General features: G+C 38.6%; 3 protein-coding genes across 6 annotated transcripts in view; all 3 read left to right on the forward strand.

The window, feature by feature from the left end:
• esyt2b (extended synaptotagmin-like protein 2b) overlaps positions 1-4,113 on the forward strand; it is a 31,949-nt gene extending 27,836 nt beyond the window's left edge. For all 3 annotated transcript variants that reach the window (XM_077554861.1, XM_077554862.1, XM_077554863.1), the window contains 6 exons: positions 1,068-1,429; positions 1,587-1,685; positions 1,894-2,025; positions 2,137-2,242; positions 2,326-2,375; positions 3,259-4,113. In XM_077554861.1, coding sequence (XP_077410987.1) covers positions 1,068-1,429; positions 1,587-1,685; positions 1,894-2,025; positions 2,137-2,242; positions 2,326-2,375; positions 3,259-3,319 — 810 coding nt within the window. In that variant the 3' untranslated portion in view covers positions 3,320-4,113. The remainder of the gene's footprint in view (positions 1-1,067; positions 1,430-1,586; positions 1,686-1,893; positions 2,026-2,136; positions 2,243-2,325; positions 2,376-3,258) is intronic.
• A 785-nt stretch (positions 4,114-4,898) lies between these two features.
• On the forward strand, positions 4,899-17,790 carry ncapg2 (non-SMC condensin II complex, subunit G2). Its single transcript, XM_077554463.1, has 27 exons — positions 4,899-5,032; positions 5,187-5,271; positions 5,701-5,868; positions 5,939-6,053; positions 6,139-6,296; positions 7,149-7,283; positions 7,385-7,479; positions 8,436-8,592; positions 8,773-8,865; positions 8,944-9,060; positions 9,895-10,071; positions 10,154-10,306; positions 10,665-10,887; positions 11,305-11,402; positions 12,383-12,556; positions 13,457-13,527; positions 13,604-13,760; positions 13,826-13,993; positions 14,087-14,197; positions 14,273-14,422; positions 14,858-14,954; positions 15,049-15,245; positions 15,947-16,072; positions 16,267-16,370; positions 17,309-17,409; positions 17,490-17,580; positions 17,663-17,790. The coding sequence occupies exons 2-27, from the start codon at positions 5,194-5,196 to the stop codon at positions 17,721-17,723; spliced, it is 3,375 nt and encodes a 1,124-aa protein (XP_077410589.1). The 5' UTR covers positions 4,899-5,032; positions 5,187-5,193; the 3' UTR covers positions 17,724-17,790.
• Positions 17,791-18,747: 957 nt separating this feature from the next.
• Positions 18,748-25,487, forward strand: part of ptprn2 (protein tyrosine phosphatase receptor type N2) — a 119,768-nt gene continuing 113,028 nt past the window's right edge. For both annotated transcript variants that reach the window (XR_013289713.1, XM_077554516.1), the window contains exons 1-2: positions 18,748-19,113; positions 24,413-24,463. Coding sequence is in view for 1 of the 2 variants with exons in the window: in XM_077554516.1 (XP_077410642.1) it covers positions 19,026-19,113; positions 24,413-24,463 (139 nt within the window). In the remaining variant the exon portion in view is untranslated. The remainder of the gene's footprint in view (positions 19,114-24,412; positions 24,464-25,487) is intronic.

Here is a 25,487-nt window from a genome sequence, read left to right on the forward strand (position 1 = left end):
TATCTTAAGGGTGGGCAAAGAATGGCCTGTTTCATTCTTTAATCCGAGCCACCATGAGTTAACCCTTATCAAGAGTCTTATGATATTTTTTTTGCAGTAATTTTGCCATCTGCTCCTCCAAAATTAATTTAAAAAATTCTTACTTGCTTCCTCAATATAATAAAACATTTTTAAAAGCCATGATTTATAGTAAGGCTTTTATTTATTTTTATAACTAAAAAAACATGATGTAGTAAAGTAAAAAAAAATATATATATATATATATATATATATATATATATATATATATATATATATATATATATATATATATATATATATATATATATAAAGCCATGATGTATATATAGTAAGGATTAAAAAAAAAAGAAGTAAAAAAGAAATTACGTATAGTAAGGATTTTCTTTTAATCAAAAAAGACATGATTTATAGTAAGGCTTTTATTTATTTAAAAAAAAAAAGACATGATGTAGTAAAGCTTCTTTTTTTCATAAAAAAAAGACATGATGTATAGTAAGGCTTTTATTCTTTAATTTAAAAAAACAACATGACTTATAGTAAGGCTTTTATTTATTTGTTGTTGTTTTTTTTATTTAAAAAAAAAGCCATGATGTATAGTAAGGCTTTTTTTTTTAATTAGAAAAGCCACGATTTATAGTAAGGCTTATTTATTTATTTATTTATTTATATTTTTAAAAAAGCCTTGGCTTTTTTAAATTTTTATTATTAGTGTTATGTTGTTTGAAATGATGTTAAAGTGTTTTGGGACCATAGTTTGTGATATATTTGAGGTTTAAACTAATAACGGCGATTGTACTTTTTTTTTTAACTATTGGCAGCAGGGCATGGTCTTTATCACCCATAAACAGTGGCGGTTTACTGGAGTGCTGTTTCAAGGAATGAGTCATTGTACTGCTCCAGTGGCCTTTCTACTGCCTAATTACACATGAGTCAAAAATCATTGAAACAAACTGCCGTGAGAAATTAAATTGCCCTTTCATGCGTGTAAAACAAACCTTTTAATATTGAATCAATCAATAAACTCACGTGTCATATCTCTTCATTAGATCCTCTCACTGGAGAAGCAGGTCTCGTCAGACCAACCTTCCTCAGTCCGTGTCCGCAAGTCCAGTTTACCCCAACCGTCCGCCTCGACGAGAGCGTCCACCTCCGACTCGCCGCTTCCCCATTCTCCCACCCCGCCAGCTCCTCCTCCTCCGCCCGCACACGCTTCCTCCCTCACGCTGCATCACCGGGACGGCGAGCCGTACGCCGCCAGCCCCCTGCGCAGCGTCTCCAGTTTGTGCGTCGGCATCTCGGCCTCGCAGAAGCACCTGGCCCACAACGAGTCCACGCCCAGCCTGGCCTCGGACATCTCGCTGCCCTTCGCCAGCGTGGAGCTCCAGCAGAGGCTACGACAGCTGCACAAGTAAAATGACTAATCTAATAATAAGGGTTCATTTCACCCTGTATTGACGTTTTGCTATATTGCCAAACAAGTCTCTTTACTTTATCCCAACGCTGTTATTACCTCCACCAAGGTGTCTATGACTGACTGACTGACTGAGTGTGTGGTGTGCTTACAGCGGCTGCACCTCCAGCCAGTTCTCCCTGGGTGAGGTCCACCTGACCGTTCGACACAGCGCCCAACGCAACAAGCTCATCGTGGTGGTTCACGCGTGCCGGTAAGGTTGTAAAGTGACGTTAAAATGCCTAGCGTTTGACTTTGTGAACACTTTGGAAGTATTTTCATTTTTCTTCATATAGTTTATTGCTCACATAATAACAGGTGAACCTATTTGAACTCTGTTGCTAACCAAAACAGCAGCACTGAATAATAAACTGAATAATAAACGTTTGTCTCATACTGTACATGAATGTGTGCTTCCTCAGGAATTTGATAGCCTTCTCTAAAGACGCCTCGGACCCCTTCATCCGCCTCTTCCTGCTGCCCGACAAAAGCCGCACAGGCAGGAGGAAGACCGGCACCGTGAAAAAGAATCTCAACCCAGTTTACGATCAGACGTGAGTTTCGAGTATCAGGACCACGTGACACATTAAGCTTGTTTGTTTTGGGGAGATCGAAAACATAAGAGATGTTGTTTATGTTGTGCGAATGGTTTCGTGCACTTGCAGGTTTGAATTTAGCGTGTCGATCGTGGAGCTCCACAGGAGAACTCTGGATGTCGCCGTAAAGAACGGAGGGAACATCCTGTCCAAACACAAAGGCCTCTTGGGAAAAGTAATTGACATTTCCTGTTTTATTTGTGTGTGGCTGTTTTTTTTAAATTTAGATTTAATAAAAAGGATCATTTCCATTTGCAGGTGCTGGTTGATTTAAGTGGAGATGATATCGCAAAAGGATGGACGCAATGGTAAAGTTGCATATATTTACATATATTGAAATATTATTTCATTATTTTATCTTACATGGTTATTAATAGGCAACGTCAGCTTTATGGTTAAAACACCAAATATTCAGGACATCCTAGTGTAGGTCAAAAATATAAGAAAATACCAAAGCAGCAAAGGAAATAGTACAGGAAAACATTAAAAAGGTGAAATGTATTTTATTTCTATAAATAATCCATTTTGTGTCACCCTATTAAAAGCACATGCAGGATTAGATAGAAAATCTGAACATTATTGCAATTTTGTTTTATAGTCAAAATCAGAAAACAAGATTACAAATTTGCATGAAAGCATAAATAAGACCCTGTGTTAAAATAATTGTAGGGAAAAGAAAGTAAAAAAAATGTAATAAAAATAATCATTGACAAACTTTTTTGCCACATAGTCTAAGTCATTTTAATAAAGAGAAAGAAAATGACAAAAAAAAACTACAGTACATAAATAAATATGTACCATATATAATAATATCTATTTTAAATAATACTAAATAAATAATGATAATAACTACTACTATTATTTTATCTTATTTTGCTACCTAATCTTGCTTGTATGATCTTACCCTACTTATAACAAATAAAAAAATAACAAAAATATCATAACAAAAAATAAGAAATCTATATTAATTGCATTAAAATAAAAAATACAAACATGTCATGTAAATTTAATTCTATAACATAAATTCTATATCATAATGAAAATATATATATATATAATTTGAGCTCTAACCACTGTGTTGAAAAGATGACACCAATTAAAAACAATTGCAGAAAAAAGTTTTGCCTCCATAAAAATCCATATTTTAATATTTTAAGCCTAATAATAAAAAGTTATTATTTTGTCTTGTAGGTATGAGCTGAGCGAAGATGGTTTGACGTCGCAGAGGAGTATCCAAGATGCATTTACATAGTGACCTGTTGTGCTGATTTTAACAGTTTCATTTCTGTACTGTACATTTTTGTCATAGGATCATTTCAGCATGTGTTTTCCCATACTGACTGTTGTCGGCGCATACAAGTATTGTAACATATTGTAATCATAACGAAAGGTCTTGTCGCTCTTTGTGATGTTGCTCGTACGTAATTTAGCAGGGCATTAAAAAAGGAAACAAAATTCTTACCAAAGGAACAGAAAGAACCCCGTAAGTCGGCCAAGTAGCAGTTGTGTTTATATTTTGTCCTGCAGTGGATGCTTTGACTTTTGTTATTTATTTGTTTTGATTTCAAACATGGAATGCACGAATGCTTTGTGTATTTTTAGGTGGACTTTGTGCAATATTGTTTTTCTTTTATTTGGACATGCATGGTCTCCACGGCGAGGACCTACCGGTATGTGGGCATTTTATAGGTCTGCAAATGATGTAGAAAAAAAAAATATATATATATACTTGAATTTGAGGTTTGGAGGGGATTCAGACCAGACGTGAGCCAAGAAACCAGACTAGAGACAACTGTTCATGTGTGTGTGTGTGTGTGTTTAATATGCAGGGCTGCCAGCAAACTGTAAAAATATTAAACAGAGGTTTGTATATGTTTTTTTTTTGCCATGCAGTTACTACTGTTTGTGTTTGTTGGAGCTTTTTAATCTATCCTGTGCCTTAAAAAAATGAAAAACCTCACTACCGTGTAATTTTTGCCTTCTTAAAGTAATTGATTTCAAATGACGTGTGGCTTTTTGATGAATAAATTGTTTCCTTTGAGAAAATGGTGTGATTTATTTTGATTTGTCTTTTTTTTATTAAGTCCAATATATATATATAAGAAATATAAATATAAATAATATAAATATAAAAAAATAATATATAATAATATAATAAAAATAAAATAATAAATAATAAATAAATAAATAATAAAATAAAAATAATAATAATAAATAAATATACATATATATAAATATAAATAAATATATATATATATATAAGAGATATAAGAAAGTTTATTTTTACGTTTTTGTTTAATTATTCATTTCAACTTTATTTAAATCACAATTTGTGACAATCCACATTTTTTTAATATAATGGTTGAAAATATTTACAAAAATAATTCTGTCATTTTATGATGAGCACAGCTGCACAACTCAAAGGCATGTCTTTCGTCCTGCACTTGTAGTGTTCTCGATTTACGACGGAGTTCCCATTTTACACTGGGGATTGGCGACGCAACTCTATTTTCTTACACAAGTCACTAACGTAATAGTTAAGTCAAAATATCATAAATGTATTTATATTTTACTATTTATTTATATGAAAAACGAAATATTTACGTAAAAATATCATAAATGTATTTATATTTTACTATTTATTCATATGAAAAACGAAATATTTACGTAAAAATTCAGGAAATTGTCGTATGTGGCGACCGCGTCAAGAGAGGAGCGCCAATGTAGTAACATATGTAGGACTATGTCGTCACCAAGTGGCAGAAAAGAACAACTACATCTTTTGTGACGTCAGAAATGACGCTGTACGACAGGAAGTCACTGTGGTTGTACGAATTTGCGCGGGTTGGCAGCGGCGCTTATGGAGGACTGTCATTCTGGAGCTCGCCGAATAATCGCTACAAAAAAAGATACAAAACGATTATAGCCGCGCGTTGTAATCTTGTGTGACTACAAGACAACTTCGGTAGGGAATAGTTTGCTTTTGTAAACCTTCAAGCACTTTCTTCATAAGCAGCCATGTTTGTTCCGTAAAGTCACTTACGCTTTTTTTTGTTGCGAGCCACCTTCCCTTAGCTACTTTTCTCTTTACTCTAACGGTGTTTCATTTTCAATAAAAGCGAAAACATGTGCAAACGTGAGGCGTTCATTGAAGCCGCCTGTAAGGAAAATGTGGACGACTTTCTTCAGCTCGTCAAACTTCACGTAAGTATTTGTAAACTCATACTGCAAAATGTAAAATACCACCTAACATAATACCTCTCCAAGTACCCCTAACATGGCACGACATTAAAATACTGTGTTATTATTCGAAAGTACTAATTTTATGATGGGTGAAATTATAACGTAACTTTATTTTGTAGTATAAAATAGTAATGTTATGGCAACAACAACAACAATTTAATAATTGAATGTGCAATATTTTAATCCCGCAAAGGTTTGCTAAACAAAAAGTGTCTTGACATTTAACATTATATTATTAAAATCCAATTTACTGCAATGTTTACACAAAGTTGTCACTGTACTGTAGCTAAAGGAACCAAATATATATTACTGGCAAATGCTGTTTTAACTCAACAATGTTTAAGCCTGTGTTCTGAGGAACCTGAATTGTGTCTTTGTCTTGTTGAGCAGAAGGACAGAACGGACCCCTTTGACATGGAGGAGGTGATGGGGGAAATGTCCAGGGATCAGCGTGAGGCTCTATGGGGAAAACTGGCCTCCCTCCTTCGGGACTTCCTTCTGGAGGTGCCCCCAGAACGCTGGGAGGAGGGCATGGAGACCGATTCCGCTGCGGATCCCGTGAGTTGTTAATGTTTTCTTTTTTCGTGGCGGAGGGGAAGTGTTCAACTCATTTGTCTCTTTCCTCCAGAAACGTGTGATTGCCATTGTGGCCGGTGTGACTCTCGTGGCCAGCATATCTCTGAAGGTTCTGCAAGACGGCGACACCTACAACGGGCTCCTTCATATTACCCACCAGCTTCACGGTTTGTGTACCGCCACCGCAAATTCCTCTTTAGAAAGACGTGTCCACTGTCCACCGACTGGTTTTCTTATTTTTCGTATATCCAGATGTTCTGGTTTCGCTTCCTGTAACGGAGGTTCATGTGCTGCTCCTCATTCATATGCTGTGCGAGGCCTGGTGGAAGAAAAACCTGCGGGACAAAGAAAAGTTTGGGCTTACTGCTTTGGTCATTGCGTTGAAGAAGAGCTTCCTTTCAATAAGACCGGTGAGTAGTTGAGTAGAATGTTTGTAGGCAAATATAGAATAAACCTTTGGATCCATATTCTTAGGTCAGGCCAGTAGTGTTAATTTTATCAGCCATTTTTAAATTTAGTCTCCGTCTTAATCCAGTTTCAATCACGCTTGTTAGTTTTTACCATAATTAGTCAACCTCATCCCGTTTTTATTTAGTCCATTTTTAGTCGACTATAAATCTCGCATTGTAATCTTTATTTTAGTCCAAGAAAACATAATTTTATTTGTCTATTCTGTCACAGCAACATTAGCAAAGACAAGATTTTACAAAATCATATAATTTTAGTCTCATTTTTGTTCATGAACTAAAATGTCCATAGATTCTAGTCCCGTTTTTTAAGTAAAGTTCATTTTCGTCTCGTCTTCTTTTAGTCAACGAAAATGCATACTTTCTCAGTCCCGGTTTGTTTATTAATGAGGGTTTTTGTCTAGTCTAGTGTTGTTTTAGTCCGGTGAAAAATGTGCGTCGACAAAATTATTTTTGTTAAGTTTTCGTTGACAAAAAAACTTTCACTACCATACCTGGTTAGTTTTAAGCTGTAATAACACCATTCACCACTAGATGGCAAACATTACTTAGAAAAGAAGCACTTCCACCTGTAACAGTAAACAGTACTTATTAATACCAAGAGGTTCAGTTGTTAAGTACAAAATAGACCTTATACAGTACCCTTTTTTTCCCTAACAGTATAGGCAACATTATAAAGCAAGTTAATTGTTGATAAAAGGGCAACTTACATTTCAAATGAGAATTGATGAAATGCTAACATGCAATAAGGTGTTATACTGCAGAGTAATATTCAACCTCTCGTTCTCGTGTCAGATCACTGAGCTGCAAAGAGTGTGGAGCCTCCACAATGTGCTCCCGAATGTGGACTACGCGTCTGAGGAGGGCGAGCATCTGGCCGAGCAGCTGCTGCGGTGTTTCCAACGTCCCTCCTTCATCAGGAACGACGACGTGAGCACAGAGGGGTTCGCGCAAGTCGCCCTGATGTCGACGAGCTGAGAGTTGTGACCCTGTGTGTGTTTGTGTGTTTGTGCGTTTGTGCGGCACCACAGGGCAAGAGGTTCATGGTGTTTCTCTTCAGCTGGCACGTCGACTTCATCCCGCTCATCCACGGCACCGTCAAAAATCAGCTGCCGTTTTTTAACAAGTGAGAGGCCGCCCTCTACCTCCTGACACCCTTGAAGCAGTTTTTATTTTGAATGTTTTATTTTGGTTTGGCTGTGTTCAATGAACATAGGATGACTTTGTCAGTGGATGGTGGATTGATAATATTTTTAGAATTGTCATCTCTCCCTTAAATTAACCTTAAATGGCAAGATTTCACAAATTTAAATCCAGTGGGATTTTTCAAACACACATTTATTTTATCTGGAAGATTCCAATTTGGACAACTGAGTTTCAATTTTAATTTTTAAAATTTGTCCATCAGGTGGTGCTTATTTGCCCCATTCAAAATATGTAGCAAAGTCTCACACATTTATGCTGTTTTCTGCAGCGGTGCCTAGTTCTGAAATAACTACTCACCCTGAAAGATAATCCCATTGAAAAGACAATATTTAATCCCATATTTATCTGATAACATAAATTAATGCAAGCCTTAATTTAGTTGATTTTAACTAGAGTACTCTCTTTCAGTGTTCTTATATTTGTCCACTAGGTGGCACTACTTTCCCCATTCAAATTATGCATCAAGATTTTTTTATACAGAGCGGTTGCCTCACTACTTTATCTGACACATATAATGACTTCACCCGCAATATTAAATATATTTTTAGCACATTTTAAGTATTTAATTTGTTTATAACACCAAGTTAAGACTTCTAAGCAAAAAAGATGACACAATACTACCAACTCAGCTTGATTTATGTAGCGCTTTCACAGCAGCCGCAGGTGCTATAAAGCACTTTACAGAACACGACAAATAGAATCAATAAAGATTGAAAGCACATAGTCCAAATTTAAATACACACTTGGTGTAAAAATGTTTCAGAAGCACTGTGTACTTGGTGGCCATCTGTGTGGTCTGGGGATACATGATAGAGGATGTTTAATAGTTTTAACGTCATCATGACCCATCGTCACACTGTGATCGTTTGGTTCCAGGACAATCATGGCGCACATTGCGGAGATCTACTACCGAGCCTGGAAAAAGGCCAGCGGCAACTTCCAGGAGATGATCGAAAGCGAGTGCATACAGGACTTCATGAAGTGCGCCATCCTTTTACCTAGGTCGTCACCCGTCCTCTGCAAAGTCCAACAGGTAAGGCAGAAAAATCAAAAATGGCTTTCAATGGTTCAATTTTCAAGGCATTCGATTTTGTGATCTAATTGTTAAAACTTGCCATGCGAGTCGATGCATTTTCAGAAAACGACAGACAACAAAAGACGAACCTGATAATAATCTTAATATGTTTTCTCTCTTTTTCTCGCTTTCCTGCAGATTATCTTCTATTTCCACAAGAATAAAGTCTACCCCCCAGTTGAAAAGATGCTCAGTGTCCTCTACAAGCCCATTCTTTGGAAGTACCTCAGCGTGCGTATTCCTTTAGATCTATGAATCTATATTTGCGCTACGCAAACAAAACATCTTCACCTCGTCTCATCCCTGTAGGTCCCTAATTTTGAGGTCCGCACCAACGCCACCTTGCTGTTCGCGGACGCCTTCCCCATCGTCGATCCCAGTCAGGACATCGAAGTCGGCCTTCAAAAGCAGCTGGACACACTCATGGTGGGCGTGTTTTTGTAAATGTGCCCGTTTTGAAGTCTGTGAGGGTTTTTTTGTACACTTCATTTATGTTCAAGAGTGCCAGGTTTCGTTAAATCGGAAGCTGTGTTATCTCGGTGTGTTAAATGCAAAATAAAGTGAATAAAAATAATTCATACAGTACAACTTAACAGGGATATGATTTTTCCGCTAATTCGCGGAATTCCGCTTTTTTTATCTCCCCCCCCAAAAAAAAAAAAATCCGATTTTTATTTTTTTTTTTGTATTTCATTGTGTATGCACATGACTCCGACAGATAACATCTTCTGCTATAACAAAGACATTTGTGGTATGCTCTAATATGAGTTACTTTTCATTTGGTCATGATGCAATTATTTGTTCATGAAATTTGAACTCTTCAACATTATTTATGTGTTAACTTAGTAATCACATTAGTTAGATATGATGATATTCTCAGTGATAGTTTTTAAAAGCAAAGGCAGTCCAATGTTTTTGAATGTGACTGATTTTGAGTTGACTAAAACTGCCATTTTATATGGGATAGTTCAATATACATTGAAAATTTATGCTGTTGTTTTGTCTATTTCTTTGTCATGTGAGTGCATTGAAAATACTTAAAAACACGGAAAACCCTGGACCTAGCTGGGTGCCGGCGGCCCCCAGACCCCGGGCTAAATTTTCAGATAATTTCACTTTGGTCAAATCACATCCCTGAACTTAAGTGACGCTTTATCGTCCCGTTGCGTACTTTGTTTTATCCGACTTGCACCGTCGCAGCTTATCTTTGCTAAATGAAGGTCGGAAAACACTAATGTCTCTCCCTATCTCCATTTTAAGGTCCTGCTGTTTGACAAACACGTCTGCGTGCGCTGCAATGCCATCCAGGGCGTCTGCCAGATCCTCGCCAGATGCTGGGAGTTGCTACCGTCGGTGGTTATCGTGGACTTCTTGAAGAAATTGAAGGAGCTGGCGAGCGACAGCAGCTCCGACGACGTCCGAGGCTCAGTCTTCACGGTGGGACTTCCTCTGGCAATACGGCAAAAATGTGAAGCAGGTTTTGAAATTTGGACATTCATGACCATGTGGTTCTCTTCAGTATCTGTGCGTAGTCTTGGACAATGTGTACAGCCATTCCGTGCTGAAGAAAATGGTGCCCAAGTTCAACAACAGCCTCCATGACAGGTCGGAGAAGGTCCGTGTGGCTTTTGTCAACATGCTCCTCAAGCTCAAGGCGGCCCGTGTGGCCAAGGTACCCCAACCCGCCGTTTGCGCTCAAAGGTCACTTCATTAGATACATATCCACAATAAATCCTCAGGTATGATTGACAGTGTCCAATAAGATTTCCTCTCTTTGGGTGCTGCAAGAGGAGGTAAAAAAAATAAAACAGAATCATGAATCAGCCCTTACAAAATGGATCCCATTATTGTGCCAGTGTACCAAATGGAATTAGATGATGATAGGTGCAGCCCTAATTTGAATTCACCTATTGTGTTTTTTGTGATTGTGCTGCTTTACCCAATTAAATGACTACTAGTGAGTATGGTAACATCTCAAAATGCCCCCCCCCCCCCGCCCGCCCCCGTCTCATCTATTAATTCCTCCGCAGTTCTGGGATGTGTGCAGCCTGGAACACCTGGTGGGCCGCATGGCCTCCGACAAGGTACACGTGTCCAAGCGCCTCGCCGAGCTTCTCTTCGACTCCTTCTTCCCCGCCAGCGCCTCGGAGTTGGAGTGGTGCAACCGCTGCGTCACCCTCATCCTCATGAGCCCCGCAGCGGCCCGGAAATTCTACATGTATGCCCACAAGCACACCACCCCCACTAATATAGGTAAGGCTTAACTCTTTGACTGCCAAAAACGTTAAATAACGTTTAGTAAAATCCTATGGAGGAGTGCCAAAGACGTTAAAAAACGTTTGTTTCAAAACAGAGGTTGAAACTAACCATTTTCTATTGTTGATTACTCAAAAACGAAATAAGGTAGAAACAAACATTTTTTTTCTGATGAAAGATGGGAGTCCGATCTTTCATTTGGTAGTATGTGTGTTTCCATAGTCCAAACACATAATTTTCTGTGGACCTTGAAAGATCAGTCAAAAGATCAGTCAAAATGCTTAAATCGGCTGGCACCCACGGCATCCCTTTTCTGAAAACGTCTGGCAGTCAAAGAGCTAAATGCACTGTAACGTCACTATAACAGGTAGATGTTTCAGATTAAATTCTGTTGTGCTGTTTGTTTGCAATTAGTGAAGTTGATGCTGGCCATTCGCAGTGTCCTGAACTCAAACATCCCGAGCAATGGTGATAACTCGCATCTTAACGACAGCAACAAGGAAAACAGTATGGTAAGACAAAAAAACGAGCAAACCGCCAACACAGAGATCCGAGATAATATTTTAATTCATAAAAACACAGAGTAATAACATAATTGAATAGAATGTGAAGAATTTGTGCATTTTGAATTATTACTGCAATCCGATTTATTGTGCTGCTCCTTCTGGTGTGCCCACCATGACCACCCGGGGGCAGTATAATACAGTCATACAGACACAAACAAAGGAGAATACAGGTAGTCCTCTAGTTACGAACATTCGCAGATACGAACAAAGGCTGACTGATGTCTATAATAGCTGTATTTTGCGTGCAAGTTAATATTTAACTGCGCGCCACATCATACATTATGGTACGGTATTGTACTGTAGTGCCCCTCTCTGCCACAACCCCGCCGAGCAGCACCGCGCCATTTGCGCATTTCAGCTACCTCTCGTCACACTCGTCATACGAGCCAATGACAGTCACGTGGACTTCACGGACAGTCGGAAAACATAGTTTCCTGAGACCGTTAGACCCAATACGTAATGCCTTCCACTTCAGCAGCCTCACATGAAGTCAACTCAATAACTCCTCCACCATCTATGTACCGTAAGCATATTTATTGTTTTTATTGCATTGTACTGTGTAAAAAAAAATTAATGTACTGTGAGGAAAAGTGGTTCAGATAATGAATGGATGATGTAATTGAATGTATGTTTTTTTGTTTAATTTATGAACTGTATAGAAAGTGTATATAGTTTAATTTGTTTAATGTTTTATTTTTATTTTTTTACATATTTTTATTATTTTTAATTTTTTTGGGATGAAATCTAATTTTGAAACACAATTTAGTGTGATTCGATTTACAAACAAATTCGACTTCCAAACAACCTCACGGAACCCATTGTGTTCGTTAGTTGCGGACTAGTCACCTGTACTACTTCAACTACTACTGGAAGTGACTTAGTAGTAAAGTCTTCAATCTGCAATGCTGATGTGTTGTTCTCCTCAGCCTCAGGGCGAGTATCCAAAGGCACTGGAGAAGGACGTGGTGGCCAGTCTGCTGGAGGTGGTGGCCGTCCTGTGGAAGACCGTCGACAGGGCCCTCCAGCAAAACCAAGAGATCCAGGAGCACCTGTATGCCCAGTTTGGCCGAGTCATGAGCAAATACTTCAGCAAATTCACGGTACGCTATCACATGCTACCTTTTGACTTTCACATCTCTCATCTTTGTTTTTGGTGTTGGGTGCTTGTGCGTTTGTGCACTAGTTTATTTTTGTTAAATTACGTACATACACCATTTGGGATGCCTTTATTTGCATTTTCTTGTAGTACATATCTGAAACCTATGAATGCTAATTAAAACTGTATCTATCTATACAAGTGATGAAGGTCCGTAACCCCATCAGTTTTCTATGCGCATTCATGGAACTTTCCTTTTATTTAATTTTTTTTCATCCATTTTTTTTTTTTTAAATTCAAGACTTTAGGAGGTGTGCCTTTAGTTGTGCTCGAACAGAGTTGCTCAACTTCGCATTGCAAATCATGTATCACTCATCTATATTTATAGAGCATTTACAGTAAGATGGAACCCAGGGGCAGCATATACAATGAAAACAGCAGAGAACCTTGCGGAACACCATATGTTCCGTTCCGTGAATTCATATTGCACGCATTCGTCCAACTACTTAATTTTTTTGCTCGACATAATTAGTATGAAGAAATTAAAATAATAAAGCGGTTTTTTTTTTGGTTTTGTTTTTCTGGAGAGCTCAGTATTGTTCATTCGGTAATTTTACCGAATTGACATGTCATCATCATTGCTCTCTTTTATATATATATATATATATATATATATATATATATATATATATTTTTTTTTTTTAATTAATTTTTATTTTGTATGTGCGTGAGTGTGTAAAAATTAGTTCACCTAAAACCTATTAAAAAATCCCAGAAAAAAATAAAAATAAAGCGCGTCATTGCGAAACATTTGAGTCGGGTGTGTGTCTTAACCTTCGCCGAACCCCTGGGGTTCGATCTACTGATCTAATACTTACCTAGTTTAATGTAATCTATCATTCAGGATCAACGATGCCAAACTCCCCTCATACAGATTGCGTCCTTCATGCCACCCAATGCGGTGGCAACATTTAGGTAAGTACATTCGATCTAACAAGTGCATTCTTCTACCTCTTGCACTGACATTTTAGTGGTGAATTACTTGTCCCAGCTATGGTGTACTGTCTCGCCTGAGGAAAATGGAACCCGGAGCCCCGCCTTTGGCGTACAGCCAGCTGCTGCTCTGCATGTGCAGTTGGGGCAAGACCTCCGGCGTCCTGGAACTCATCATCGAATGGCTTTCCGAAGCCCTGCCCGAGAAGCAAGCGGTCAGTCTGTCCATTTGTCTGTCTGTCGTCACGGCAACACTCAATCGATTTCTCGCCTCCAACAGCTTACCCTCAAGCGGAAGGTGACCATCCAAGAGAAGGCAGAGGTTAAGCCGGACCTGGCGCTGGCCTACTTGGACCACCTGCTCATTCACCCGTCCACGCGTAACAAAGTCCTGGCTCTCAGTCAGGGGCCACTCAAGCGTCTCTACATTATTCTAGGGAACTGGAAGGTGCGTTGCAGTCACATTTCAACTTCATATAATATTGTGGTGTGTGCGCATGTTAACACTGGCTACTTCCTGCGTGAATGTTCTTTCCCACAGTTGCTGCTGTACTCTCACCCCAAATCTTCCTCTGAGAGCACAGCCGGTGCAGAACTGGCCCTTAAGGCCTTCACCTATCACAGTCGCCTGAGTGTGCACCTGCAACACGGCGTGAGTCTCATCCGTGTTTTTTCAAGCCACCACAAGGAAAGCCGTCTTTTGTAAATAAACGGCACCTCCCTCTAGCTGTCCGACGGCCGCGAGTACCTGCAGTCTCTGGAAGATACGGCCACGTGGGTGGCCGAGAGGGTGCTGCCATTCCTGACTGACGGTCATCAGGGAGCTGCCGATGGGGAGGCGGAGCGTTCGAGAGAGTTGGCGACCGAGACAACCAAGGTGTCATTCCTCCATAGCTCTTTGACTGCCAGACGTTTTCAGAAAAGGGATGCCGTGGGTGCCAGCCGATTTAAGCATTTTTGACTGATCTTTCAAGGTCCACAGAAAATTATGTGTTTGGACTATGGAAACACACATACTACCAAATGAAAGATTGGACTCTCATCTTTCATCAGAAAAAAAAAGTTTGTTTCTACCTTATTTCGTTTTTCAGTAATCAACAATAGAAAATGGTTAGTTTCACCGCTGTTTTGAAAAAACGTATTTTAACGTCTTTGGCACTCCTCCATAGGATTTTACTAAACGTTATTTAACGTTTTTGGCAGTCAAAGAGTTATGAAAAAAATGAAATATACTGGAGTCCATTTTTGTGTCAAAGCACCCTGCAACCTTCGAAAACTTGAACTAGAAAGCGACTTATTGTCCATCCATCAGAGCTTCCTGGCGATTTGCGTAGACGTGGTGCTCAGTTTGGACGACAACACCTTCAACTCTCACGCGCTGCACCTCTGCTCGCTCGTCGTGCTCTCAGGTGAAGCTCCCAAAAATGATGACTTTTATTCTGAAGTAAAATAATAGCAACTAAAACTCAGCATCGTCTCCCTCTCGCTCTCCGTGTGTTACAGAAAGCGGCTACCGGTGCATTCCCGATGTGCTGCCGGTTCTGAAGACGTTGACGGCGAGTTACTCACAAGTTCACCACAAACCGGCTGACGAGCAGGATGCCGCCACCAAGTGTCTGGCGGTGGTAGCGAACATATTCCAGAAGATAATCGAACTCTTTGCTCGCCGACTTAAGAATGAGCCGGAAGAAGGTAAACGGGTACGTAGACGTTTATATTCGCGCCTGACTTTATTATTCTGCACCAAGCTTGTTGTTTATGTGCAGTTGGGATGAAATGGTTTTACAACCATATGTATATTATTATTATTATTATTATAACTTTTCAAATGGTTTCTATTATTAAAGAGGTGAGGAAGTACTTATATATTATTTTTAATCTAAATAATATGTAGTGCGAATGCAATGCTCCCCATTGTGATCATGATGATCAGAATAAAAACTTTGTTCACGATGTTTGTGATATAAACAGGGATGTGATTTTTCCGCTAATTCGCGGAATTCCGCTTTTTTTATCCCCCCCCCCCCAAAAAAAATCTATTTTTTTATTATTATTATTATTATTTTTTTTTTTTTTTTTTTTTTAGTAGTTCATTGTGTATGCACATGACTCCGACAGATAACATCTTCTGCTATAACAAAGACATTTGTGGTATGCTCTAATATGAGTTACTTTTCATTTGGTCATGATATAATTATTTGTTCATGCTCCCCCCCCCCCCCCCCCACTGGGCACTGCCCTGGACCTAGCTGGGTGCCAGCGGCCCCCAGACCCCCGGCTAAATTTTCAGATAATTTCACTTTGGTCAAATCACATCCCTGTATAAAATGTTCATCCCATTTCATCCCTAGCATGTAGTCATTGTCAACATAGCAACTTATAGTTTGCTGTTGTTTCTTAGCTGTGTCAGTCGGCGTTAAGCGGCCTCGCCGACTTCCTGCAAGTGGCTCAAACCTTTAAACTCAGCGGGGTCTTTGACACCCTTTTTGCCCTTGCCATCGTGGAGACAAGATACACCCTCCAGAAGGTGAGCGGGGGCTTTCCGGCCGTGTTGAAGCCTCTCAAAAGGGATTGATGGGTCTGTACGAAAGGTGGATAGATTGTAAAAAAAAAAAAAAAAGTTGGGTCAGTAGGTACAGGTTGTTCGATGGATAGCTGCATATGGCTTGGTACTATGAAGTGGATGATAACGTTCCCTCTCCCCTCCCCAAACCCTCAAAGATGACGCACCCCGAAGAGGTGATCATTCCTGAGACCGTAAATGACTTGCCGATGCTCTCCTGCATCCTCCTTTCAGTCATCCTCAAGTCGCCGCCGGTCACCAGGTAGGAAAAAGCTTGACAGAGAGTAAGTATATTTTGGCAACTATTGCCTCCTACCAAGGACATTTTTTATAAAATAGCTAATCAAAAAAAAAAAGAAAAGAGGATTAGAGTTGACAGTATTAGGGCCACACTGCAGAAAAACATTCTTTTCTCACAGCGATATGATTTTCTTCCCTTCAAAATATTGCTATATTCTCGTAACATTAGTACTTTAATTTTTTTTTTTTTTTTTTTAAAGTAAAATTCAAAGTATTTTTTGTCTTGGAAATATGACTTGTCACATTACTATTTTATGAGTGGGGGAAAAAAACTCAGAAATTTAAAAAATATTTAAAAATCAGCTGTTTTTTGCCTTGACATTACTACATTTTTATAATATTTTTTTAGGATATTAGATTTTGCTTTTGAAAAAAAAAAAAGTAAGAACATTTTATTAATTCACCCAAAATGACTTTATTCTCATGGCTGTGTCTTTTTATCCCTATTTTATGAACTATTTATCCAAACATTTCTTTCTTGAAAAAAAATAGGACTTTCTGATAAAAACATGTTATTTTTCAAGAAGTCAGGCTTCATTCTTATAACATCACAGTGCTACTCAACCCCCCCCCCCCACCCCCCAAAAAAAGCTTTGCAACTTTTGACAAAATTATTTTTTTCCCCCTTGACAGCATGACTTTATTCGCCAGAGTATTGAAAAATATATTACTGAACTTTTTTTTTTTTCTCTCTCGCCGTTTTCCAATGTATGACCTGATACTCAAAAATATGACTTTCTCTTAGATGACATATTGGTTGCAAACTTTAAAATAAAAATGTGTACTATTTGTTGAAGGTCTTCATTTTTTTTCTTGTATAAACGGTATCATGAAAAAAAAGCAAATATTATAATGATACAAACTTGAATTCATCCCATGGAGCATGTGTGTTGCTTTCAGGGCCTTTTCGGCTGAGGTTCTCGCCTCGCTGGATTCGGAAGCCTTCGCCACCCTGACTGAGCTTGCCGCTGTTGTGCACCTCCTGGCAGTCCTGCGACACGGTGGGCCAAATTGTCCTGTTAAGACCATGTCATTTATTAATATTAGTGTCCTTATCTGTAATATTTAACCTTAAATGCAGCGGGAAAGGTCAATGTGTGTTTGAAGAGAGCTGCCGTAACCGTAAAGCAGCAAATACAAGCGCACGCAAATGCAGAAGGCGACGTCCAAAGGTAGGCTCGCATCAAATAAGAGCGAATGATGAAATATTTCGTAAGGTTTATGATGCAAAAAATGTTTTCTTTGTTTTCATAGGGTCATTTTTCAATCTTCTGTGACGACGCTGAATGAAATCTTGACAAATTGGGCGGACTGAAAAAAAAAAAGTGTCTTGAGTGTCTCCATTTCTATTTTTGTCATATTAAAAGCATTTATTATTGTTTTGTTGTTGTTGTTGCATGTTTACATAACTCATAACTGTTGGAGTGGTTGTTAAGAATACAAAATATATATTTCACACTGTTGATATCATCATTTTCACGTATGATGTCCATGTGCTACTATTTGCCAAAATTGGCTGCTTCCATTTAAAATGGCTGACCTGTTCAATTTCGGGCATATATTTTTTTCTTTCTATACTTTTCAGAGGCTCTACTGAATGCATTTTGTTGAGTTGTGTTCAGTACCCTACAATATTTGTTTCTCCACCAGGATTCATTCACTTGCAAAATGTTCTCTTAGTATTGGCCACGACTCACGAGAATAATAAATATTGAAAGTGAATATGGCGTTTCATATATACCGGTAGTTATTACAGTATAGAAAACGGTATCTAATTAGTTAGGTAGATAGATGGTAGATGGATGATGTAATTGGATAACTTGGTTTTGAGTCAGCCTAGATCAGGGGTGCTCAAGTTCGGTCCTCCGAGAGCCCCTATTCAGCCTATTTTCCATGTTTCCCTCCTGCAGCACAGCTGAATCTAATGATTAGCTAATCGGCAAGCTTTGCAAAAGCCTGATCACGATCCTGATCATGAATCAGGTGTGTTAGTGGAGAGAAACATGGACAAACAGGCTGGATAGGGGCTCTCGAGGACCGAACTTGAGCACCCTTGGCCTAAAAAGACTTACATGGTAGGTAGATGAGATGACTAAGCCAGGTGACTAGTTTGGTAGAAAGGTGCATTGACGATTAAAAGTAGCTTCTTAAAGAGATAGGCAATTGGGCATGTAATTGGGTAGGTAGTTAGATGGGTTGGTAAATTAGTAAGCTAAATGATATATGATGGCATGATATATAAGTAGATAATGTAAGTAGGCGTTATCCACACTTGGGTGCCCCTCCCTGTTAACATGCCTCTCTTCCCCCATTGCATCAATGCGGCCCTGCCTGCTTTCCTTCCGCACGTTTCCCCGCCACGACTCCGTGACGTCACGTTTAGGAGGGGCTCCTCCATCCGAGTCGGTCGCTGTTCTCGGTGCTGAAAGCGACGGCCGCGTTCTTCTTCGCTCGCCGCAATTTGCAGCCATTTTAGGTTCTTCTTCCAAAGCCCTCCCCAGAAGCAAGCGACATGCCCCTCTAGCTCACAAGCGACTCCTCCGGGGCTGCTCCCACCTTGGCCGTCGGCCGCAGTCATGCTCTCGTAAAGCGGCCATGGATTGAGCCAAGCGGCGGGATGGAGTCTCCGTGGTGTCCCGTGCTCGTCTTCGCCTTGGCCGCCTGCCTTGGCTGCTTCGCACCTGTCAGCGCCGACGGAAGCTTCGGTGAGCATGTCTTTCTGTCCCCCCCCCCCCCTTCTTTTATTATTTTTTTTATTATTTTCAATTGTCATGTTATGGGTCCTAATTTGGAAAGGGGTGGAAAAAGTTGAGACCATAGCCCAAAAAACAAAAACAACTGGTCTATTGTAATAGTTTGATGTTACAAGGTGAAATCCATACATCCCCATAAGAAAGTTACATAATGGACAACAAGGCCCATGCAGTTAGCATCATGGGAGACAGTAGTCCAACTGGTCACATTATTAGGTACACCTGAACAATCTACTTCAATCCAATTGAAAAACTAATGGGAAGTTTTGAGGTAGTCATTTAACAGTATGTTTGTTAGTGTGCTAGTTTGAACTCGGTAATACTTTGAGAGCTGTGTCCAATATTTTGGTTACTTAGTGGACAAAATATAGGGAACACCTATCAATATTAGAATTTATGCATCTATGTAATAAATACCATTTATATACAGTGCTTGAAATTAAATAATATAATAATAATATAATATAATAATAATAATAATAATATGAGCCACAGGTATATATTAAATATACTGAAAAATAGTATGTAATATTGTTATTTATACTGTATTTATTGTATAATTTGCAAAAAAAAAAAAACTTTTATTTTTAGGCTTGCAAAACAAATCTGTCAAAAATGAAATTTAGAAAATTTATAATAATAACTTGCATGTTCCTTTCATTATAACTAACTATAACTTTGTAATCATTATCACCTTCCTTCAATGATTAGCTGCAATAAAATGTCACTTTACCCAAAGGGGTGTGGCACCCTTTTTGACTTGAAGGTGACCAACCAGAAGCCTAATACCACTAGACTGACTGATGTGTGAGCATAAACATATTAAACAGCATACAATACGCATACTTAACACACGGCATTTCGAAATCCGCTTAAATATTTATTAACATCCACTGCGTCCCATTCAAGCGTCACTTTATGGCGTCAAAGTGCTTCTAGTTATGGAGCCACAGCGCGACTTTGTGGGATGATTCATACAGGCTGCTCCATATTGAACATGTGGTGTATATTTGGAAGCATCCTGTGTATACATACGTAAGTAGCGCAGCGTGGGAGAAAAACTTCTGCGTGTGAATGCACATAAATTGTATCAGCCGGGCTAAAATGCTTTACGATTTCTGCATATTAATGGCTTTGGAATATGAAACGGTGGCAGCCTTTATAAATTCACTTCAAGGCAGTTGTATGCTTTTGGTTTTATGTGAGAAAGGACAAAACAAATCATTGGCCCTCATGCTAGGGCTGGCAGATTAGTAGGTAGATCGATAGATAGATGATTATTTATTTAGTTGGGTAGGTATGTGGCTGAGTGGATACTCATTGGTATACAGAGAACACATTTTCCTACATTTGTTTAAGATTTTGGTGTGGTCCGATGAAACCAAAGTTGTACATATTTTAGGTAGGTTTTTAGATGGGTAGGCATATAGATGAGAATGTAAATAGTTGATAGGTAACTAGAAGGATCGAGGATTTTCACGTACCTTGGTAAGTAGTAAGTATGTAGATAGGTCGGTAGTTGACATATCCTAGTAGAATAGATGGACACTTACCTATACAGTATGTTTGCAAGTCACTAAAAATACAAGCTAAACTCTAATGACACAAAGCAGTCGATATCCAACCTTATAACCTTTATAACCTTTCTTATAGGAACTAATGAAAATATAAACAATAAAAAAAATTCTGCATTGCCTCCGTTGTGTGTTCGAGTTTCGTGGTACCGGTATTTTGCAAGTAAAAAAAAAAAAGTTTTACGTCTCAATGTTGTTCTCCCTGCTGTTTATTTTGGGTGTTATTCAGCTTCCGGCCACTAGATGACGCCACACGTCGTGTTTACGTTCTGTAAATGTGAAAGAAGAAAAGTGAAAACCAGAAGTGGTAAATATTCAAGTTAAATCCGCTGTAATTTTACAATGTACTGTACATCTCTTGGCATCATTATTGATATATATTATGAAATGATAAGGTAAGTTTGTTAATTAAGTGTATTTAAAGACCTTAAAAAATAAGTGCTGTTGTAAATGCTATAAAAAGGGAGTCTTTAAATAGGGCAACTTGTACTTTGCTATGCTCTCTGTCAATATGATTCTCAATGTGTTTTTTAAAAGTGTGTTAAAGACCTTGAAAAAAATAATTGCTGTAAATGCTATAAAAATTTACTTGGGAAGTGTTTAAACAGGGCATTTCTATATTGTGGGTTTCAATTATCACAGTGGTGGTCAGGATCATAAAACCTTCATTTGCACCGACCATGTTCGCAGTCACAGTTAACGTTCTTGTTAAATGTAGCTGTCATTCAAGTGTGGAAATACGACAATGTTAACCATTGTATATTTGTTTAAGCTTGTAATATCCTGACTGAGCCGAAACTTTCACTCACAGCGGGCGAATGAGACTTATTATATGGCTGCTGCTCATGATTCTATACAGACGGATGCGTGGCATTTGATGGGTGTCGACACGCGGTGACATTTTAGTCGAGCGCGACAATGAATCACGGCGGGGGACGCTGACATGCGACGTCATGTGGCATTGATGTATGTTTTTTTTTGTTGCCGCGTGGCAGTTGATTTATTGTCCTGATACATCAGGCACACGTCATATTTACACAACCACCTATTTACCTTTGTACCTACCATGGCTATGTTTTCATTATACAGTCGTTAGTTTTTATATCCTTTTGACTTTTAATTTTTTTTTAAATGCTTTGTTTTGCCTTCGTTTTTTTAAATTAGTTTAAGGTATTTTATTTTATATATTTTTTTATTTTTATAATTTAGTATTAGTTTTTCAAAAAATATATTACTTGGATAGATGGGTATGCACTTTAATTTAATGAGTAGGTAGCATGGCTAGATATATTTAAAAATGTTGGTATGGCAGCACACATTTCAGCGTGATCCTTCCTGTTCTGGCTGGTGTGATAACAGAAGGAGTGTGAAGAAGAAGTTGGGACGAATTAAATTACACCGGCTTGCGTAGCCTCCCTCGGAGACGCTGTTGGCAAAATAACGCCGAGCGCGCTTGTCGCCTGCATCCAAGCAAAGATTTCGCCCCCCCCCCGGGGGACCGGAGTGTGAGAACAGCCTCAGGTATTAAGCGGAAGGACGCCGTTGTTGAGTCATCAGATCCTAACGAAGAGAACAGAAAAGAGGTCAAAACATGAGTTGCCTTTTGTCGCATCCAGTTTGGGGAAACAAATCCACACGTGTTAATGAATGCCATCATGTCGGCTTCCTTTCAGGGTGATTAATACCCTACACCAGTTCTCATTGCAGCAGGGATGCGCACAGCTGAGGCGGCAGATGCAAACCCAAAGGCGGCATGTTTTTTTTGTTTTTTTTTTACAAATTGGCAGCTAGCAAGAGACATCAAATTATATGCTCTACACCGTAATCCTACTGTGATGCTATCAAGCTACTACAGTATATGCTTCAACCATACTGCATCAATAAAAATAGTTGATAAATGGATAGCTAGATGAGTATGTCTGTAGATAGTACATTCTGTATGTAGGTGGTTGGTAGATAGCTGAGTAATTAGCTGGGTATGTAAATAATAGCTGTTTCTACCAATTAGTCTGTGGGAAGGTTAACAGTGGGAAATCATAGCTCCCATCTCAATGATGCTAAGCTACATGCTAACAATCCCAACCGGAGAGCCGACGAGACAATCCAACATCGCTCCGTTGTTCAATTCAGGCCAGACACGAGGTCAAACTCGCCTATTTCTGGTTGCGCAGTTGCCGTGGCGACGCAGCCATCTTTAATTCATGGCTTGGCTGTTGTCGGGCGGACAGGCATGTCGCCAGGAACTGGCAGAGAGCGACCTGCATGGGAATTCTGGAAGACACTCGGCGCTGAATGTGTCAGGCTCGGTTGCACCTGCGCTCTTGGTTGTGTTGCACTTTCAGGGGAAAGTCAAATTATTAATGTGGTTTAAAATAATCTAGTATATGTCAGTTTTGGAGCATAGGAAGAAAATCTGGAGATGCATACTTTTGGCTAGGCAACAAAAATGTTACTACTCAATGTTAGTTTTGAGTTTTGTTTTGTTTTTCAAATTAAAAACACATGCACATACATAGCAACTTGGTTTTTACCCGACATTTTGTAAAAGATGTACTTGCTTTCCCAGCCACCTGCAAAAACCTCCAAAGACTCCACACTTTTTGTAACAGTTCAAAGTTTGACCAATTAACATGTGGACATTGTTTTAGTCTGGAGGCTTCATTAAGATATAGACTGGATAATTGTTGTTCCACCTGCATCCTTAATCGCTAATCAGCAGCATCAACGAAGATTACATTTTAATTAAATGGCGTCATTTTTAATCATCTCTGCCATGGGTGGAGGAAGAGGAAGTGGCTTTTATCAGCTGTGCGCGCACGCGCACGCTCGGCTGGATGCTTGATTTAATGGAAGGTCGTAATTAATATTGAGAGCTGACACGCTCCTCTGTTAAATTAAGGCAAAAAGTGATGAGGAGGTAAAGTAGGCCTGCCGCTCTACAATATGCAAATTGCAAGTTAAAAACCCCACTGGGCTTTATTTTCACTCCGAGGTGGAATAAGTGACGTGCACTTTCTCATTAAAATACTTTCTACACTTTTTATTCTCTTGTCGTTCCAAACTCCTCTTTCTGCTCAATCAGTCACCAGCTTTTTCTAATTTTTGCCACCTTGTTACCTCCTTCGTACTAAACACAGACAGCCTAAGTGTAATTTGATTAAATCTCCAAATTTTTACACATTAAAAACAAGTATAAAGATGATTGTATTAAAAAAAAAAGAATAAAAAATAGTCATACCAAGCATGCTTTCACTGAAAAATATAAGTACTGTACTGTAAATAAAACAGCAACAATAAGCAATAACAACTGTGAATAGTAATAATTAAAGCTAAAGTGTTAAGTTGATGTAACGAAAAAAGTAATTTCTTGCGTGAAGATTTAAGACCATTAGTAAAAATATAGATTAAGCAAAAATTTGGCAAAAAATATGTAAATAATTACAAATAGTTACAATTAAAGTCAATGCAAAACGTGATGTAATAAATTGAACATAATTGTGAAAGTAATCAAAGCAAAAATCAAAAGTATAGTTGTTTAATGAAATCTTGGGTTAACATTTGATTTTTGAATACAAAAAAGATTTTCCATTTCAGACAAAACAAAAAAAGTTGCTGCATTAGCTTCGCATTACTTAAACATATGAGTCTTATTTTATGTTTTCTGCATTTTCCTTCAGGTTGCCTGTTTGAAGATGACCTTTGCCAAGCTTACGAGTTCTGTGTCAATGGTAAGTCCTCATTTAAATTTTTGGGTTTGTTTTCTAGTTAATACAGAATTTCCCACAAATCATCTTATATTTTAAATCATATTATGTGGGCATTTGTAGATTTGCATCCAAAAGTCCAAAAAGTGAATAATAAAGAAAATGTAAGCAATTTAAAAAAAAAAAAAGAGAGTGTGTGTGTGTGTGTGTGAAATAATTGGTACAAAAAAAGTAAGCAATAAACAAATGACAACGAGTCATAATAATTAAAGCAAATTTTGGGGAGATTGTATGCAATACCATGTAAATTAAATATAAATATTAATATTAATAACTAAGGCTAATGCGCTAAACTGATAGAAAACATACAATACAAAACTCGGTTTACTGCATTGGATTGTGACATAAAATAGTGGTGCCAAAAGTAAATAATACATGAAGATATATAAAGATAGTAATAATTAAAGCGAATATGATGAGTAGATAAAATGCTAAAGGTGATTTATTGCAAACTGTCGATCAGTGTACTTACTTCGTCACAGACAATATGGAAATAGTCCTGTCTGCTTTGGTTGCCTTGGTAACCCGGCATTGCTGGTGATGAGTAGCAGGAAGGGCGGGGGGTCGGCCACTTCACTTTGTCCCTCAAGCGCTAACCTGCTTTACTCTGAGCCCAGTTGCTAATAACAATGTCATGCAGGCCCACATCATAACAAAAGTAAGATTTTGTCACCCCAGAATTTTTTTTGTCTTCCTCTTATTATATAAGGAAGGAAGGCAGACTGGCAATGACATAACGGGCCTGCTCAATGTTTCATGTGCAGCATCTTTGGTTGGTTTCCATGGCAACGGGGTTCTATTAACAATGCGATTCCCTTCAGGGATTGTCGGGGAAACTCACTCACTGTTTTATTTATGTTTTATTTTCCTTGTGTCCTCTTGCAAAGCTAATAATATTGTATTGTATTCTGTTTATTCTAAACAGCATGTGACAAGGAATCAATCCGTCCTTCTGTTCGTCATGTCTGGATCATGTTGAGGTTATAAA

This window comes from Vanacampus margaritifer, chromosome 20, assembly GCF_051991255.1.
Source record: "Vanacampus margaritifer isolate UIUO_Vmar chromosome 20, RoL_Vmar_1.0, whole genome shotgun sequence".
Classification (NCBI taxonomy): domain Eukaryota; kingdom Metazoa; phylum Chordata; class Actinopteri; order Syngnathiformes; family Syngnathidae; genus Vanacampus; species Vanacampus margaritifer.

What these genes read in the sequence shown, in the direction of transcription:
- ncapg2 (XM_077554463.1), top strand. Translation starts at nt 5,194, where the DNA reads ATGTGCAAACGTGAGGCGTTCATTGAAGCCGCCTGTAAGGAAAATGTG. An exon ending in CCGATTCCGCTGCGGATCCC is followed by an intron (nt 5,869 to 5,938) that starts GTGAGTTGTTAA and finishes TCTTTCCTCCAG; the next exon opens with AAACGTGTGATTGCCATTGT. An exon ending in TATTACCCACCAGCTTCACG is followed by an intron (nt 6,054 to 6,138) that starts GTTTGTGTACCG and finishes TCGTATATCCAG; the next exon opens with ATGTTCTGGTTTCGCTTCCT.